Raw genomic sequence first — 20,339 nt, forward strand, 5'->3', positions numbered from 1 at the left:
GCACAATACTTTCAAAAGACAAGCCTGTGAACTTAACTTCATAACTTTGCTAGAAATTAAAAAATCATGCACTGAATAGAGACACTCAATTTTTGCCTTATTACAAGAATCTGTAACCCTCTAACGCCCCACCCCAGCTATTTGCTCCTCCCCCACACCTTTCCTTTGGGGGAGACCCGATTTCATGGTCCATGACGTGTTTTTCATGGCTGTGAATTTGGTACGCCCCTAAACATAAGGCAGCCAGAGTGCACTAGGTAGTTAACCCAGATTTGCAGCTACTTTGCATTTCCAGAACAGTACAAAGCAGCCAAAGTGTACTGGTGAATCTGCCCCTTAATTTGCAAGTGATTTATTGGTTTAGAGGGCTATATTACAAAGACTGGCACTATATGAAAGGACGGACAGGAGAGCCCAGCCTGAGAGTCCCAATGTCCCTGTACTTTTAAGAGCTTTGCCTATGCTCCTGTCTCACTTCCCCAGCAGTGCTACTTCAGTGTGCATCACAGCTGAGGCACTAGTACCATAGAGTGTCTTTCAGGCACTGATGTCCAAATAGCTGGCAGCCATGGAACCTTTAAAAATAGGGACAGTTTGGCACAGTAGTCTACTAACTTGACATGTGTCCTCCTTACAACCAACGGAACCCGTTGCATGCCAATCAGCTATTGAGGAATGGCGATTGGTCAAATTACCTCTGATGCCACAATGACCCAATTAAAGAGTTACCTTAGCTGTTGAGCTGACCTTACCTGTAGCCTGGATAAACAATTTGATTTAACAATTGTTAACAATTTAGCTTAATTACCACCTCAGGTCTTCAGATATAGTCTAAGCCCAAGATTTCAGGAAATTAAATACACAGGAAATTTGAAGTTCCTATTATGTTCATATCATTCAGGACAAAGGAAAGACTAACAGATACTAACTTAAAGGAGCCAGTTTTTAAATAGTTATAACAAACTAATTATCAGATTTATTTATAAATTCACAAAGTGCTGTAAGTTTGGGGAAGATAACCTCTTTGTTATATTTGAAAAATACAGTGTGAATCCAGGCAAAAACAGAACTCAATCTTAACTATGGAATTGAAACTGACACTCCATAATTAACATTAGAACTACATAATTTGTAACAGAACCAAAAAGCTATTATTATATATCACTGCTTTAATATATTTTTTAAATGTACAATATTTACTAGGCAGAGTAGAGCAGCTTTATCTGAATTGTTTAAGCCCATACGAAAAACGGGGTTACTCACCTTCTGTAACCGTTGTTCTTCGAGATGTGTTGTTCATGTCCATTCCAATCAGGTGTGTGCACGCGCATGTGCACAGTAGTTGGAAGATTTTCCCCCTAGCAACATCCATGGGGTTGGTCGGTCTGGGTGCCCCCTGGAGTCGCGCCTTCATGGCGCCTAATAAAGGCCCTGCAGACCTGCCACCCATTCAGTTCCTTCTTGCCGGCTACTCCAACAGAGGGGTAGGAGGGTGGGTATGGAATGGACATGAACACCACATCACGAAGAACAACAGTTACAAGAAGGTGAGTAACCGTTTTTTCTTCTTCAAGTGCTTGTTCACATCAATTCCAATCAGGTGACTCATAAGTCCAAGTTCAGGAGGTGGGGTCGGAGTTGTCCACTGATTGCAGCACTGCTTGTCCGAAGGCCGCATCGTCTCTGGCCTGCTGGGTAATCACATAGTGCGTGGTGAAAGTATGAATGGAGGACCACATTGCCGCTCTGCAGATTTCCTTAGTGGGAACCTGAGCCAGGAACACTGCTGATGAAGTCTGCACCCTGGTGGAGTGCGCAGTGATTGGAGGTGCAGGAACCCCTGCCAAGATGTAGCACTCACAAATGCAGGACGTGATCCATAACGAAATGCGCCATGAGTAACTGGACCGATTTTCTGAACGGCTTCATTCTCTCAATGTAAAAGGCTAGCACCCTATGGACATCCAGTGAGTGAAGTCTCTGCTCCCTGCTGCTGGAATGCGGCTTAGGGTAGAATACCGGGAGAAAGATGTCCTGGTTAATGTGAAACTGTGATGCAACCTTTGGTAGGAAAGCATGATGAGGTCTGAGCTGAACCTTACACAACACGGTGTAAGGGGGCTCTGATGTTAGGGCCTTAAGTTCAGACACCCTCCTGGCCGAGGTTATCGCTACCAGGAATGCGACCTTGTAAGAGCGGTAGGACAGGGAGCACGACGCCAAGGGTTCAAAGGGCGGTCCCATGGGTCTAGAAAGAACCAGATTGAGGTCCCAAGCCGAGCCAGGCTGCCGGACATGAGGGTATAGCCTGTCGAGACTTTTTAGAAACTGGCTGACCATCAAATTAGTAAAGACAGAGCGGCCTTCCACGCCTGGGTGGAAGGCTGAGATGACGGCCAAATGAACTCTTACTGAGGACATCGAAAGCCCCTGCTGCTTCAGATGGAGGAGGTAGTCCAAAATAAGCAGCACTGAGGCTAGTGTTGGGAACGAATGGTGCTGTGCTGACCAGATTGAAAATCTCTTCCACTTGGCAAGGTAGGTAGCTCTCGTAGAGGGTTTCCTGCTGCCAAGGAGGACTTGTCTAACCTAGTCTGAACAGGAAACCTCCACCGGGTTGAACTACGGAGCTTCCGCGCCATGAAGTGCAGCAACCCGAGGTTTGTATGTTGGAGATAACCGTGATCTTGTGTCATAAGGTCTGGGAAGAGCAGCAGGGCGACTGGAGCTTCCACGGACATGTCTAGGAGAAATGTGTACCAGTGCAGGTGGGGCCAGGTTGGAGCTATCAATTTGACCTGAGCTCGTTCCCTCCAGATCTTGAGAAGTATCTTGTGAATGAGTAGTATGGGCAGAAAGGCGTATAGAAGACAACCTCCCTATGGGAGGAGGAACGCGTCTGCGCTAGTGCCCGGGCTGTGATTTTGGAAGGAGCAGAACTGCTGGCACTTCCTGTTGCGTCGTGTGGTGAATAAGTCTATCTGGGGAAATCCTCACCTCTGGAAGATTGAATTCGTGATGTCTGGGCGAAGGCACCACTTGTGGCCATGAAAGGACCTGCCAGCTCATTCTGTACCCTGGGAAAATACGACGCTTATAGGTATATTGAATCTTCTACACAGAAGTTCGACAGCATGAGGGCTGACACAGGGGAGAAGAGCGTGCACCCCCATTTGTTGATCTAGAACATTGCAGTGGTGTTGTCCGTCATAACTGATACACATTGTCCCGTTAAGTATGCCCGGAAGGTCTGGCATGCCAGGTGCACCACTCTCAGCTCTCTGACGTTGATGTGGAAAGCCAGATCTGCCTGAGACCAGAGACCCTGAGTCCAGAGGTCTTCTAGATGTGCTCCCCAGCCCAACTCTGATGCGTCCGTCACTAGCGAAAGAGATGGCTGTGGATTGGTGAAGGGGACCCCACAGCACACCTCCTCAGAGTCGAGCCACCACAGAAGGGAATCAAGGACTGGGCGAGGCAGGGTCACAATCCTGTCCAAGCTGTCCCGGGCTGGTTGATACACTGATGCTAACCATGACTGAAGCAGTCGGAGCCTGAGTCTGGCATGCTGCATCACGTAGGTACAGACAGCCATGTGTCCCAGAAGCTTCAGGAAGTTTCTTGCTGTGGTAGTGGGAAACTGTCTGAGACCGCGAATGATACCAGTCAGGGTCTGGAACCTCGCTTCCGGCAGGTATGCCCTGGCTTGGGTCGAGTCCAGTACTGCCACTATAAACTCTATCCTCTGAACGGGGGACAAAGTCGATTTTGCTTCATTTAGAAGGAGACCCAGGTTATCGAAGGTGGCCCTGATGAATTTGACTTGAGCTTCCACTTGGGTCCTGGAGTGGCCCTTGATCAGCCCGTCATCAAGGTACAGAAACACCAGTAACTGGTGCCTGAGCAGGAACATAGCAATGACTGCCATGCACTTGGTGAAGACTCGAGGTGCTGCCGACAGGCCAAATGGAAGGACTGTAAATTGGTAGTGGGTATTGTTCACCACAAACCTGAGGTACTTCCTATGGGGCTGAGTGATTGCAATATGAAAGTAAGCATCCTTCAAGTCGAGGGCAGCATACCAGTCTACTAGATCCAGTGAGCGGATGATGGAGGCCAACGAGACGATGCGGAATTTGAGTTTCTTCACAAACTCGTTGAGTTCTCGCAAGTCCAGGATGAGCCTCGGAGCCATCGCCCGACTGAGGTGCCACTGACGGCGGGTCCCTGGATCTTGCCAAGGATGATCGGCCTCTTTCTGTCCCCTTCTTCTTCTGCGCCAGCGACTGGGACTGGAGCCAAAGGCTGGAGTGCCCCCAAGAGGCTTCATGATGGTGCCGAGCCTCCTTGGCAGCGTCTTTCTTCAATGCCCGGATCTCTTAACGACGGCGCTGGAGTGCTCCGCGCCAAAGACAATGTACTGGGACTGGGATCCTCAGCGCCTGGGTCCAACTGAGGTTGGAGATCTGCCTCCATGAGGAGGATTTTAAGTCACTGCTCCCTCTCTTTAAAGAGTTCTCGGTCAGAATTTCCAGCAGATCTTCCAGCGGTTTTTTTGGTGACCCTCGCCCAGAAACCGTAAACAGGAGGTGTGGGGGTCACTTTTAGGCATGCGCTTCGTGCAGTCTTGGCAAGTTTTGAAGCCCGTGGATCACGGCATGCCCTGGTACCAAATAAGGGGAGAAGAAAAACGAGGGGGGGACTCTCCCATAACTGAAATTTATAAGTGAACTAACTATGCTATATTAACCAACTAAAACTATCTATCTACAGTGAAAACCTAAAGTATTGCTAAGCTGCTTGCCGAAGCAAGAGCAAAGGTAAATTCCAGCTACTGTCACTGGCGGTAAGAAGGAACTGTGGGGGTGGTAGGTCGGCAAGGCCCTTTATTGGGCGCCATGATGGTGCGACTCTAAGGGGCGCCCAGGCTGACCCCACAGATGTTGCTAGGGAAAAAAATCTTCCGGCTACTGTGCACGTGCGAACGCACACACCTGGTTGGAATTGACATGAAGAAGCACTCAAAGAAGAAAAAAATAATATGCTTCTCAAAGAAAAACATTCAAGATTCTTCTATTCTTTTGTAAATAGTATTTGTAACAGTATTTGTTACATGAAGATGACAATACAAAAAAGTACCAAGCTTAAATAATGTCGGAGTTGTGATAAACCAGTAAAAACCAAGTTTTCAAATGCAGGCCATGACTTTAAGCCACATTGTTGTGCTCTTCTACTCTTAACAGCGTATGTTAAAAAACATTATGTCAGAAAGAACATTTAAAACTTCTCAATTTCTTTTTCCTCCAAGTATGGAAAAAATTGTAAGGTTTATATATATTTATATATTAATAAAATATATTCTGTTCCAATAATTTTCCAAAAAACCTACCTGTGCATGAAACAAAGCTAATCCCTTAGCAGTATGCATAGGAATCAATACCTTCATAAGAAACTGTTTGTGTTCTGCTTTCAATGGCAGTGCAAAACCATTAATAATGCTGAAAAACATGAATAAGCACAATTATTTCATCTTTAAAAAAATGTGGGAAACTTTCTCTTTTTCTTGCTAGATTGAGAACTACTGTACTCAAAGCTGATTATTTTTTATATGTACTTTACAAAATGTGCCTATTACTTTAGGGACTGGGAAGTGGGCAGGAAGCCCATCCTCAGCTATTATCAGTAGGTATAAGGCCATACCTCAGTTATCAATGTCTGTAGTAGACAAGTTCAGTTCTTGTGTGATCTCTGGTGATAATCCAGACTCAAATTTCTAAGATTTTTCCATCTTGAAATCACTGTGGAGCTTAGCAAGGCACATTAACCATAGAGCTTAGTGAGGTTGACACACTGTCCACCCACAATAATTAAAAGGTGACTTTGAAAGAGAAGTCATAGACTTGTGTCCTATTTTACTACTTTGACACATAAATAAGGCCTGAAAGTGTATTTGTTTTGGTGGCTTTTTTTAAAATGGGGGCTGGAGAGGAGGTAGTAGTTTGCTTTTTACCTTACAAATTCAGGTCCTGCTTCTTAAGGGTAGACACCATTGCCATGTTTACACCAGTGAAATTTACCAAAAAATCCTCAATGACTCAGCTAAACCTTTATATGGGAGCCCTACTGTAGAGATGCTCTTGCAGGAAGAATCAGTGTTTTAGTTAAACCTGCTAAAAGGCAAGTCTAATTGAAGCAGTAATAAACATGGTTCTGATCATTGAAGCTCAGTCTCCTTCCAACTCTCATTAACTTTAACAAGTATTCAGCTGAAACGGTGGGAATTTTTTTGGTAAATTTCACCAGTGCAGAATAGATCTATGTCAACTGTGGAGTATCATCACAAAAATCTCAGAGTGGGAAAGATGAGCAACTGTGAGGGGAAAGGATATTCAGTCAGACTATTTTAACACCTACAAAGCTTTAATGACTAACATGGTAGAAAAGGAAAAATCTGTTAAAGATTTAATATCTTCAATTTAGGTGTAAGAGCTAACAATATACTCCTCTGAGATACACAACTAGTCTCTTAGCAAAGCCAAGATTAAGAAATGTCAATATTTTAAAGATAAAAGCATAAGCAAGGGAAAACAAAGCCCTTTTTAAGGAAAAAGCTACCTTTCATGCTTTTCATGCATCATACCAAAGCCAAAAAGAGAAGCCCAATTTAAAAAGAAATCTTTTGCCAATCATCTCTAAGATTTACAGAAAAGTACACTTTTCTAATTCTATATTTGCATAGCAACATGGAAATATAAAAATATGCCAGTGACCTCAGTTCATCACTATAAGCATCAGAACAATTCTTTCACCCCACCCCCAAAATAATTGGATAGGAACACAAAATAATGTTCAACTGTTCATTTTATATTATTGAACCAAACTTACCTTCCCAATATCTCAAGTAGTTCAGCAACACCATTAAAATGTTCTGTTTCATATATAAACCTGTTAAAAATAAGATGTAATAGCACTCAATACACTAATAAAATGAAACTAAGAGGGGGAAAATAATTTCTAAATGTGAAGCTCCTTATCAAATGCATTTTATTTTATTTTTAACATTTGTTTTTCTTCAAAGTTAAAAGTCAGTTGGCTCTTTTGGGGTTTATGGTATGTCTTCACAGCAAAAGCTAGGCTAGCCTACCCAAGCTAGTTTGAATCCAGCTAGTGTGGATTTATGGAAATAGCAGTGAAGTCAGAATGAACTAGCGAGCCGAATACCTACCCAGCGTCTGTGCCAGGCTTGTAATATCCACACTGAATCCCCCAACAGGCTAGGCTATATAAAGAACTAAATCTATAATGTACCTGAGGAAAATGTTGTTGATTTGTTTTCTGATGAATGCCCTTAGTCCAAGGAATTTTCCATAGATTCGATGAAGGACTGTCTTTAGGAAATCACGCTCTCGTGGGTCTTCACTATCAAAAAGCTCCAACAGCTTTAAAAGAAATATATCCGAGATATTACTTTTTTAAAAGTATTAAACTGTCATTTTGTTAATTCTAATTCACAAATCATTTAAGTATTATTAGAAGCAAATAACACTGTTACTTACAATTCTGTTCAAATATTCAATATTAAATAAATAAATGTAACTTGTTAACTCAGAAGCTTTATTTTACTGTCCCTTAGCATTTAATCTTCTAAAAACTACACCCAAATCCAACATGAAGCTTCTTATACAATGCACTTCAGTTAAGTCATTTCAACTGGGATTAAATGTCCTTCGATAAATCATTTTGATTACAGTTTTGTATAATTTTATCTAATAACATTTAGAAAGTACTGCACTTTATAGCTTCAAAAATGTGTAAACGATGGTCACAAATGATGGTGAGATATTTATTTAAGGCCCCTATCCTCAAAGACATACACGTGCTTAAATAGGCACAGGTAGCCTACTGATTTCAACAAAACTATTCATGTGTTTAAAGTTAGGCACATATATATGTGTTTGCAGGATCAGGGCCTACATTCTGTAAAATGAAAAGATAAGAATCATGTACATTTTCTCAGGAGAAAGGAAAGAGTGAGGTTCTGACAGAATTATGGTGCTTTTATAAAGAAAGCTGTAGAACAAAAAAAATCTCAGCCATCACAACTATGAATACTTTCTGTCTGGATCGGATATCGGGAGGTAACAGAAAATGTATCTAAATGACTTCTCATTTCAAAACAAATATGATGCATTACACATTTTATGCTTTTATTTATACTAACTGTTTTCTTGTTCATAACTTGTCAAGATTCATAATCCTGTGAGATGTAAGTACAGGTAATATTTAGAGAATAATGTATTTATATTGGAAGTATGCTTTAGGGACTTGGAAGTAGACGTTAGTCAAACGGGGATTACATATATCTCAGTGATGGCCCACTCAAGCAAGCAAGCGAGAGTTGTCACCCTGCCTTGGTTACCTAGTGATGGAATGCAAGGCTCAACTGTCTAGCCTTGCTCCATTCCAAGACTTTCAATGGAAAGCCATCAGAGACAACTGCAAGTAATCGAAACCACTTGGAGGTAAAAAAGGAACAATACAACAAACAGAGAATCAACCTGCCTATGAATAAAGACAAAAGACTTTCAACATAATGTAGTGAGGAAAGGCACTTTGGATCCTTTTATTGAGGAGACACCGTGAGGAGCAGGGGTGTTCTCATGAAAAACTGGATCCTAGTTCCTGTGAAGGCAGCCAGCTCTGCAACAGACTGAACTTTGGGAGGAAAACCTATTTTTAGATAGGAAAGATAAATATAAAGTGTTGACCCAGGTTTGAGTTTTATTATTTTGTTATGTATTGTAACTATTTGTTTCCATCACTGCCTCTTGTTTGTAGCATAATGCTCTCCTTTCTTTAATAAAGCTCCTGTTTTATTACGAGTGCTGTGTGTACAGGAGAGGTGCTTTAAGGTAAAACTGGTAAACTTGGGGTACTTTTGAGGCAGAGGACCTGGGATTTCTGTGACTAACTGGTGTCAGGGGCTGGATATCACAACAGAATGTTTCAAAAGGGACTTGGGGACTGGGATGCATCTATTGTTAATATGCAAGGAAAAGACAAGGCTGGCAGAGCCCAGAAGAGAGTGCTTCAGTGGCTGAAAGACTGGTAGTGTTACAGAGCTGACAACCAGCTAGGCACAGGCAAGCCTCCCTCATGCTGGATGCTGGGGGTAACAAGGGCGACTGGGTGCCCTGAGAACCATCACAAAAATATTAGCTTATGTAGTTAGAGTCACAAAGCCATTACAATAGCACAGCACTGAGGATTATCTATTTCATGGGTAAACAGTACAGTATATATCACTAAGAAACTTCAATTTGTTCCACAAACTGAAACTACTGTATGTTAAGAAAAATAATTGTAACAACTCAGTATTATCTCTATGTTTTATATGTTTCTGAATTCCCAGAGTACATGTAGTCTGTATAGATGTTCCTCTGCTAATATAATAGTTGGCAAACAAAGGATTCTCATGTTACAATACAAAGAATTACATTTTAATAAAGCTGGTTATTTTATGACCTGCACAAGTAAATTATGCTGTATTATTTAGATATTCAGCTGTGCAATACAAACCAACACCACAACAGCATCCCTTTCAGTTAAGAGTTAATTAACTATTAAATATAAAAATGTTACACTCACCTGCTGTACAAATTTCTGATCAATGTATCGCTTTGCAATACTAGGCTGGAAATCTGGGCTCTCCAAAAATCTCAGGAAAAATTCATACACCAACTACAAACAAACATTAAAATGAAAACTTTGTAGAAGTTACCACTACTCTTTACTAAACTAGTAAATGTTCAAACTACCAAATATATTCTTATTTCTAATTATTTTAAATGGGGAAACAGGATATTGAACATATTATAGCATCAAGAAGGTTACAATTAAGAGCCTGTATAACTTACAGAGGCGAGGACTCAAATATGAATACAAACAGACCTGTGTGCATCATTAGAAAATTCCCTTTTAAAAAAAATATATATTAATGAAAGTTTACTTCCCAGAGACAGATATAAACTATAATTTTTTAAAATTAATCGGTATTTAAAAAAACAGGACAAATGCACTAAAGTTTAATCTTTACTATGAATTAGGCTTCTGTATACCTGATACTCCAATCCAAACAGCAGTCTTGTTGCAGACTTTAGACTCAACATGATACAGCATATATAGAGTTTTACCCCTAAATAGAGTTACCATATCTATTAAATAAAAAAAGAGGACCCTCCACAGGCCCTGGCCCCACCCATTTCCCCACCCCGCCCAACTCCGCCCCTTCCCCGCCCTAACTCCGCCCCCCTCCCTCCCACTCCCAGCCACGGGGAAAGGGCTGCCCAAGCACTACCGGCTTCACGGTTTGCCAGGCAGCCCCCAGACCCTGCGCCCCCGGCCAGCGCTTCCCCAACGCAGCTGGAGCCCGGGAAGGGAAGCGCCCAGCCGGGGGCGCAGGGTCTGGAGGCTGCCCGGCAAACCGTGAAGCCGGTAGCGCTTGGGCTCCGGGCAGCCCCCTTGTCTCCGGACCCTGCGCCCCCAGCAGGGCACTTCCCCTCCCGGGCTCCGGCGGCGCAGGGTCCGGAGGCATGGGGGCTGCCCGAAGCCGGTAGCGCTCGGGCAGCCCGGCTCTGTTTAAGAGCCGGGTTGCCCGAGCGCTACCGGCTTCGGGCAGCCCCCACGCCCGGCTCTTAAACAGAGCCGAAGAGTCAGAGGAGGAGCAGAGCCGCCGCGGCTGGAGGCTCTGCTCCTCCCCTGACTCTTCGGCTCTGTTTAAGAGCCGAGCTGCCCCAGCGCTACCGGCTTCGGGCAGCCCCCATGCCTCCGGACCCTGCGGCGCTGGAGCCCGGGAGGGGAAGTGCCCGGCTGGCGGCTGGGGTCCAGAGGCAAGGGGGCTGCCCGAAGCCGGTAGTGCTGGGGCAGCTCGGCTCTTAAACAGAGCCGAAGAGTCAGGGGAGGAGCAGAGCCGCCATTTTCCCGGACATGTTCAGCTTTTTGGCAATTCCCCCCGGACGGGGGTTTGAGTGCCGAAATGCCGGACATGTCCGGGAAAAAGAGGACGTATGGTAACCCTACCCCTAAAGTGTTCAGAAATGCTGGTCCCGCTCCCATGGGCCTTGGCAGATCCACAGGAGAGAAGGGACTGAGGGGAGCAAAAGACTTGTAACAGACCAGAGAGGTATTGAGGGGCCAGAGTTCATGCCTCACTCTTGAGATCCTTAGAAGTTCAATATAGAAAATGGCATGCTTCAAGTCATAGTAGAAGGGGAGGGAAATGCAGGGTGGCAACTACAATCCGTTTCTCCTGTCCCAACCCACTAGATGCACAAGAGTGGGGCCTCTTTATGCAGTGAGAGCTGGGGGTGGAAATGTGTTTCATAGATGTAGGGTGTGGCACATAAATTTAAGCATACGGTATCATCAGAGATATGAGGCCTTGGTTGTAACCAACTACCATTTTAGCGCTGCTGTGTGTATTAAAACCCTGTTGAAATGCTATTGTATGGTCACTATTGAGTGGGCCTTAGAAACCTATGAGGAGTAATACTTTTATTCACATATTTAAACTACAGCCTTTAAAACATCTGGTGATACATGGATGGAATCCTACTGAAGGCTAGTCAAATCCTTTTAGAGAACCAGTACCTAAAAAATTAAACTAGACTTCCTAAATAAAGAAGAAATAAGGTAGTAGAAAAATGCCTGTGATGCACCATCATGAAATACATGATAAATGCGTAAGTGCCTGTATCTGTGTTTGTGATTATCATAACAATTCTCAATTAAGGGGTTTTGAATCAGTGCACCTGATAGGCCTAAGAAAGGAAATTTGCAGTATTTCTCCCAATATTTCTCCTCTTTTTCCCCCTCTGACAAATTCCTAGATTCCAACAAAAGGAATTTAGCAGTAGCCATTTAAGAGGGATTTGAAACTATACACATTATGTAAAACAAAATTATATTAAAAGAGAAAACATTGCAAAATCAAGCATTCAAAAGTTAGGAAATGCCAGAATAAAGTTTGCCCATGCAATTCTAATTCTACTCCCCTGTTTATATGCATTATGAGACAGTTAATTACATGGTCACATAATATTTTTGTGATGGAGGCACTAGAGCTTCTCAAAGAAGCTTACAACAAATTTGTCAACATGGTTAGAAGAATATATTTTCCCTAACATTCTCGTAAACAGCTGAATAATTTTTGCTGAAATTCCCACCCATCCTTCACCTAAAAAAAAGCAGACCCAGGCAGACACCTGGCATGAAAAATTCCAGCCAGAACTGTTCAAGTGTGACAAAGTTATATGGTTTTGCGATGGGTAGTAGTAGGCAACCTGAACTATAGGTGTCATTACATGTGCTGCCTATAAAACAAGACTGATGCTAATGGAAGATTCCTGATACGCTACAGCATGGCACACCCCACTGCATGTCTGACTTCTACTAATTGCATCAATGACCAGGTGGCTGCTTTACATATTTCCTCATATACTACATACAGTTCTGGAACCAAGGTTACTGCTATTGTTCTCAAGGAATGCACTTTTCAAAGTGAAAAAACTATTTCAGCATTCCAATACAGCATTCCAAAATCAGACTTCCAATACACGCCAGACAAGAATCCTGAACACTTGAAGAGAATTTAGGTAGCTCTGCTGGCTCTTCACAATTTTCTGATGTTTAGGCAGTCTTCCCATTTGCTGTTTCTAGGACACAAAACTGGTAACTTGGGCTTTCTAGAATGCTTTCTTTGGAAGCCCTTCAAAGAGGATTATTCTGTAGAAATTCTAGAGATCTATTGCTTTTGTGTCTTGATGTTTTTTCCTTGGAGACCACTAGTATATTGCCATTGTGCTTTTATGTAAATAACTCCACTGTCAAAAAGTCCCACAATTTCTTATACTGAGCAATAGTTATTGGTGTCATCTTAAACCTTCTTGGTCTAGACCCTAACAGTTCAACCAAACTATCTCAGAATTGCTTTTGACTTGTTGCACTATTTTAACAGCTGTGCCACATCTGGGGCAATTGTGTCTTTAATACTATTTTATTTCAAGATTACAGCCTTTTGGATTGTGTGCTAGCAGGCTGGTGGTATAAATTATTACACCATTACCTACTGCATTGCTCTGTGGATAACTGCAAACAGGCACAATAAAAGGACAACTTGGGACAGGTTGCTGTGGCTCACACAGAAGAATCTGTGCAGAGATGAGAGAAATTCAGGCTTCCTTTTTTTCCTGCAGAGCCCAGCTATTTGAAATGTCTGCAGGTAGAGAAACTGCAACTATTTGCTAGAACTCTGCTATATTGTTGAAGGAAGCCAGTCATGGGTGGGACAGGATGCACTGATACACAAAGCACAAGAAACCAGATCCTCCGGTTATTCTAAAAGCACCAACAGGTGCCAATTACTGAAAATCCAATTCATTTGATTCTCCTAGCAGTCAGAGCTTCTTCAACTTGAAAGCACTCAGTTTTAAAGAGCAGCAACCCTAAAGCTGTGCTCTCGATGAGAGGCAGTTTAAGCTGGTGTTAGGGCTCAGTGCTGCTGCAGTCCAGCAGTGGACATCTGAACTTGGAAGAAGGGAAAGAAAAAGCCAAACTGCTTCCACTATGGTGGAATGAACAATTCTAACCAAAGAGCAGCATCCAAATCTAATGAATGACCATGTACGGGAAAAATACTGAATCAATAGTTTAGTTGCCTGGCCAAAACCTGTTCATCAGGATGAGTAACTCAGCATAAGGGTGAAGAGCTGACAACAATTTCAAATAGTATCTGTGGAATTCAGACTCTTCAACTGATTCCTCCTAGACAAATATACAGCACAGAAGGAGAAGTTACTCACCTAGTAACTTGAGATTTTTTAGATGTTTTGTCACTATGGGTGCATCACCACAGCATGCACGCATGTCTGTGCACTCTCGACTGGAGAATGCAAAGCAGTATCTGCAGGCCTATGCAGACCAGCACCTCATGCTTCCAACCTCGGGAATATAAGCAGGCGTGGACCCACCGCCACTCAGTTCCTGTTCGACTACAGCCAAGGGGAAAGGAGGGTGGGAAGTGGAGCACCCATAGAGTCAAAACATCTCAAAGAACTCAAGTTATTGTAAGTAACCTCTCCATCTTCTTCGAGTATGTGTCCCTATGGATGCTACATTGTAGGAGACTCCCAAGCAGTAAACTCAACAAGAAGGTGGGTGCTGAAAAGGCAAGTCCAAGGTGGTTAGGAGGACTGTGTCACCAAAGGTAGTATCTCTGGAAACAGGTAAGATGGTGTAATGCTTGGCAAAAGTGCGAATGGAAGACCAAGTTGCAGTCCTACAGATTTCTGCTACAGGAACATCTTTCAGTAGTCTACATCTGGAGCGCTGAGCCTTAGTGAAGTGTGCTATTAACTCTGAGGGGGCTACATCCCATTAGATTCACAACAGGTTAAAATTAGGGCTGTCGATTAATCATGGTTAACTCAAAAAATTTAATCGCAATTAATCGCACTGTTAACAATAGAATACCAACTGAAATGTAGAAAAATATCCAAAAATATTTAATACATTTTCAAATATATTGATTTCTATTACAACAGAATACAGCGCTCACTTATTTTTTATTACAAATATTTGCACTGTAAAAATGATAAACAAAAGAAACAGTATTTTTCAATTCACCTCATACAAGTACTGTAGTGCAATCTCTATCGTGAAAGTGTAACTTTAAAATGTAGATTTTTTTTGTTACATATCTGCACTCAAAACCAAAACAATGTAAAACTTTAGAGCCTACAAGTCCACTCACTCCTACTTCTTGTTCAGCCAATTGCTAAGACAAACGAGTTTGTTTACCTTTACAGGAGATACTGCTGCCTGCTTCTTATTTACAATGTCACCTGAACGTGAAAATAGGCATATACATGGCACTTTTGTAGCAGGCACTGCAAGGTATTTACGTGCCAGATCTGCTAAAGATTCATATGTCCCTTCATGTTTCAACCACCATTCCAGAGAACATGCTTCCATGCTGATGGTGCTCATTAACAAAATAATGCGTTAATTAAATTTGTGACTGAACTCCTTGGGGGAGAATTGTATGTCCCCTGCTCTGTTTTACCTGCATTCTGCCATATATTTCATGTTATAGCAGTCTTGGATGATGACCCAGCACATGTTGTTCGTTTTCAGAACACTTTCACTGCAGATTTAACAAAACGCAAAGAAGGTACCAATGTGAGATTTCTAAAGATAGCTACAGCATTTGACCCAAGCTTTAAGAATCTGAAGTGCCTTCCAAAATCTGAGCGGGACAAGTTATGGAGCATGCTTTCAGAAGTCTTAAAAGAGCAACACTCAGATGCAAAAACTACAGAACCTGAACGACCAAAAAACAAAACAAACAAACAAACAAAAAAAAACAACCGTCAACTTTCTGCTGGTGGCATCTGGCTCAGCTGATGTAAATGAACATTGTTGATCCACTCGGTTTTGGATTGTTATCAAGCAGAACCCATCACCAGCATGGATGCATGTTCTCTGGAATTGTGGTTAATATTTATATTTTTAAGATATGGAGATATACCTATCTCACAGAACTGGAAGGGACCCTGAAAGGTCATCGAGTCCAGCCCCCTGCCTTCACTACCAAGTACTGATTTTGCCCCAGATCCCTAAGTGGCCCCCTCAAGGATTGAACTCACAACCCTGGGGTTAACATGCCAATCCTCAAACCACTGAGCTATCCCTCCCCCGCCCCATGTTGAAACATGAAGGAACATATGAATCTTTAGCAGATCTGGCATGTAAATATCTTGTGACGCTGGCTACAACAGTGCCATGCGAAGCCTGTTCTCACTTTCAGGTGACATTGTAAACAAGAAGTGGGCAGCATTCTCTCCTGCAAATTGTGACCAAATGTGTTTGTCTAAGTGATTGACTGAAGTAGGACTGAGTGGATTTGTAGGGTCTAAAGTTTCATATTGTTTTATTTTTGAATGTAGGTTTTGTTTGTTTGTTTGTTTTTTACATAATTCTACTTTTGTAAGTTCAACTTTCATGATAAAGAGATTGCACTACAGTACTTATATTAGGTGAATTGAAAAAATACTATTTCTTTTGTTTTTTACAGTGCAAATATTTGTAATCAAAAATAAATATAAAGTGAGCACTGTACACTTTGTATTCTGTTGTAATTGAAATCAATATATTTGAAAATGTAGAAAATATCAGAAAATATTTAAATAAATGGCATTCTATTATTAACAGCGCGATTAATCGCACAATTTTTTTAATCGTGCGATTAATCGTGATTATTTTTTTAATTGCTTGACAGCCCTAGTTAAAATGCATCCTGAAACCCACTTCGACAGTCTGCGTGGAAATAGGCTATCCCTTCACCATCTCTGCAAATGATACAAATAATCTGGACGCCTTGAACATCATAGTCCTGTCAAGGTAGAAGGCAAGAGCCCTTCTGACATCTAGGTATGTAGGCTAGTTTCCTCTCTGGAAGCATGAGGCTCTAGGTAGAATGCTGGTAGATGGATTTCTTGTTTAATATGGTATTTTAAAGAGACCTCAGGGAGAAAGTGAAGATGGAGACATAGTATAACTATCTCTATTGAAGGTAGTAAACGGTGGGTCTGCCATGTGACCACCAAGCTTTTCCATTTGTCTAGTCAAAATGATAGCTATAAAGAATAAGATCGTGAGAGAGAGGTGAAGGAGGGAACAGGTAGCCACTGGTAAAAGGAGGGTTTCCTCAGGGCATTGAGAACCAAATTAAGATCCCACTGGTGGGCCAGGTTCTGTACAGAGAGAAACAAGTTATACATGCCCTTGAGGAATCTGGCTGTAGTATTGTGGGCAAAAATTGAGAAGCCCTCAATGAGAGAGTGGAAGGCTATTATAGCAGCCAAATGTACTCTGAGCTCGCTGATAAACCTTGACTCTTTAAATCAAGGATTTAAATCTAGGATTTAGGTAATCTAGGATTTTAGACAGTGGAACTTCTGATGCTTAAGAAAATTGAAGCGAACACTGGGAATGGACGCGTAAGTAAGTAACCTTACAAAAACTTGCAAAACTAAGGTTTCCTGCTGGATAGGAGAACTGACTGGACTTATCTTAACAGCTTAGCTCCAGGCTCAAGAAGCATCCTCCCAGGTTCAGGGAGGAGGGGTTTAGATGGATACGGGTCACAGAGTTCTGTGACAGGAGATTCTTCCTGAGAGAGGAAGACAGAGAGGCACTGCGACAGATAGACGAAGGAGGTTAGAGTACCACACTTGTCTTGGATAGGGCAGCGCTATGAGGATAACCCTTGCTCTTTCCTGTTGCAGTTTGAGTAATGTCTTGAGAATGAGAGGTAGCGATGGGTAAGCATACAGCAGGATACAGGACCACAGTATTATGAGGGGATCTCACAATGAATTGCAGCCATGTCCTCCCTAGGAGCAGAAAAGGTGACATTTCATGTTCTTTGGGGTGACTAAAAGGTCTGCTTCTGGGAGATTCCAGGTCTGGCAGATGCTGTGAAAAACAGAATAATTGAGTTCCCATTCATGGTCCTGAAGGAATTTTCTGCTCAGGGAATCTGCAATTGCATTCTGTAGGCCTGAAAGATAAAATGCTGAGATTTTCATCTGATGGGAAATGCACCAGTTCCACGGTTTTAGTGAATCTGCGAGTAAGGACTTGGCTCTTGGCTTCACCCTGTTGGTTGCTATATTATATTGCTTCCCTGTTGTCCAGCATTATTCTGATGAACTGGCCCTGAGTAGGAAGTGCTGATAAGCATACTGAACAGGATATTGAGGTGGAGTGAGACCTCTGGTGTAGACCACTTGCCATGGGCTGTGGCTTCTTGGAGGTGAGCTCCTCCCGCATCTCAAAAGAGAAGAGATATTTAGCTACTGGGAGGATTTTTGAGGGCGGGGGAGGGGAGGGTCTGATGAAGGGGTTCCTATGGAGACCTTCAGTGGGTCCTTCCACTACCTGAGAGACACCAAAACTTTGAGGTACTGTGATGAGTTTGGAGTCACTGTTTGGGATGTACACAGTGTTAAGCCACATGTGAAAGCACCTGAGGCCGACACGCGGCCCGAGTTGTAGGCAGGTTCTTGCAGTTTGCAGGCTGTACTGTATTGCTGAGATAAGACTAGAGAGAGTAGAAAATCTCTTTGGGGAGATAGGCAGTAAGGGAGTCTTCAGAGGCTCCGAAAAAGTCTACTCTTTGGACTGGGGTCAACGTAGATTTCTGCTGATTGATACAAAGGCCCAGAGACTGAAATAGGGTTAGAGCCTTAGAAGTTGCCAACTGGACCACTAGAGCTGATTGACCCCTGAGAAGCCAACTGTCCAGGTATGGGAATACTGCTAAGCCCCACTGATGTAAATGAGCCACCATTGCTGAGTGCAGCTTTGTAAGGACCCCCAAGGCCATGGAGAGCCCAAAGGGAAGGACTTAATACTGGTAGTGTTCTGAGCTTATTATGAAACAAACATTTGTGGGATGGGTAGGCATCCTGGAAGTTGAGGGTGATGAACCAGTCTCTCAGATCTATTGATGGAGTTACAGTGGTTAGCATCACCCTCTTGAAGTGCTGCGATGGGATGTGTGCACTCAGGTTTCTGAGGTCAAGAATCGGTCTCCACCCTCAGCCCCTCTTGGGGAGTAAGAAATAGTTGAAATCGAACCCTCTTCCAACAAATTCTGGGGGAACTGGCTCAATCGCCCCCAGGAGTAAGAGGGACAGGACCTCTTGTTTTAAGAGCTCTTTGTGAGAGGGGTCCCTGAAAAGAGATGGGGAAAGGAGAAGGGAGAGAAATAGAGTGGAAGCAAATGAATAGCCCATGCTGATCATGCAGGAAGTGGATAGTCTGCCTCTAAAGTGGGGATGGAGTCATGCAGCAAAGCATCTGGGAAAGTAGATTGCTCAAGGCCCTTGACCCCTTGAGAGATGCAAGGTCTCCCTAGAGTGGGATTTATACCCCTCCTCCTTGTTTCCCTTGCAAGAGAAAGAGGCTTGTTTTTAGATGTCTTAACCTGTGAAGGTGCTGCTGGAACTGCAACAGCTACCAGAGCAGCCTGGGACATTGAGGCCGAATTACCGGAGGGCAGGGAGAGGAGTGGATCCCGCTGGGGTTAGTGAGCTTTCCATTAAAAGGTTCTTAAGTCTAGCCTTTCTGGCTTTTCTAGACCTGCCTTTAAACCCTGTGCAGACCATACATTTTGACAGGATGTGGGTAGGTGTCTCCGAGGCAGTGGAGGCAGCTACAATGCCCATCACTATGGGGCAAAGACCCGGGGCAAGTCTGGCAGGGCTTAAACCCCAGGGTCTTCTGCATAACCTAGAGTGCTAAAGGACTAAAAACATGGGTTCTAAAGAAAAAAGGGGGGGAGGGGTAAAAAGCCCCCTTCTAAACAGAACAGGAGTGAAGAAATAAAATAACTGAACTAAAGGGAAAAAAAGAAAATGTCTATGTTAAGAAAAGTGGGAAGCTGAGAACAGTGGACATGCAACTGTTCTGTCTCAAGCCAGAGGTGGTTGAGAAGGAGGTGAGTGGCAGCAGCTTCGTGACTGTTTATATGCCCTTATTTGGAAGCACGAGGTGCTGCTCTGCACAGACCCACAGACACTGCTTTGCAGGCTCTGGTAGAGAGCACACAGGCGCGCGTGTGCGCACACACACACACAAATCATAGGGTGGAGTACCCATAGAAACATATACTCTAAGAAGAGCTGAGCATGTCAAGAGAACGATATCACTTCTACAGGGAGAGGTAGATGTCTGTCTTATGCCTTCAAGTGAACTTCACAAGCATTTCTCAGTTCTTACTCCTGATGGACCAAAGTCCTCTGATATAGCTGATCTATGTGTTGACTGTATGTAGGAGCCATCTGCTCTAATCTCCTTCCTTTCATCAAGCCTCTGACTCATTGCAATTATAGCTATTTCTCATGCAGGTAAAATTCAGTCAAAGACATTTTCCTTTCCTCCAGGGGTTAATCGTTATTAGGAACTCAGGCTGAATGGTCAGTGCTCAGGGAAATTTGTATCTTTAACTTGACTAAGCGTCCAAATACTGCCTTGAGCAGGTACTTTTTGTAGGGAATATTCATGGCTCTATTTTCTGTTATTTAACTAAAGTAGCACAATTATGGATTATATAGTTAAAAAGTGGCATTTGAAATCACCAAATGATATGTAGTGGTGAGTACCAGGTAGTATAATTATCTGCTCCCTATTGATTTACTTCAAGAGGACACCCCCCACAAACCCAGGCTTTAAATACTAGATACTTTATTGCTGAAGCTAAATGTATGGTCACT

The 20,339-nt window shown here is 43.0% G+C and overlaps 1 protein-coding gene across 5 annotated transcripts in view; it reads right to left on the minus strand.

The window, feature by feature from the left end:
- PPP2R5A (protein phosphatase 2 regulatory subunit B'alpha) overlaps window positions 1-20,339 on the minus strand; it is a 174,683-nt gene that overhangs the window by 19,863 nt on the left and 134,481 nt on the right. For 3 of the 5 annotated variants that reach the window (XM_065590650.1, XM_005306320.5, XM_042855107.2), the window contains 4 exons: window positions 9,649-9,741; window positions 7,309-7,439; window positions 6,886-6,945; window positions 5,390-5,498 (listed from right to left, as the gene is read on the minus strand). In XM_065590650.1, coding sequence (XP_065446722.1) covers window positions 5,390-5,498; window positions 6,886-6,945; window positions 7,309-7,439; window positions 9,649-9,741 — 393 coding nt within the window. The remainder of the gene's footprint in view (window positions 1-5,389; window positions 5,499-6,885; window positions 6,946-7,308; window positions 7,440-9,648; window positions 9,742-20,339) is intronic. The other 2 variants (XM_065590651.1, XM_042855108.2) reach the window with 1 other exon arrangement.

Source organism: Chrysemys picta, chromosome 3, assembly GCF_011386835.1.
Source record: "Chrysemys picta bellii isolate R12L10 chromosome 3, ASM1138683v2, whole genome shotgun sequence".
In the NCBI taxonomy this organism is placed as follows: Eukaryota; Metazoa; Chordata; order Testudines; family Emydidae; genus Chrysemys; species Chrysemys picta.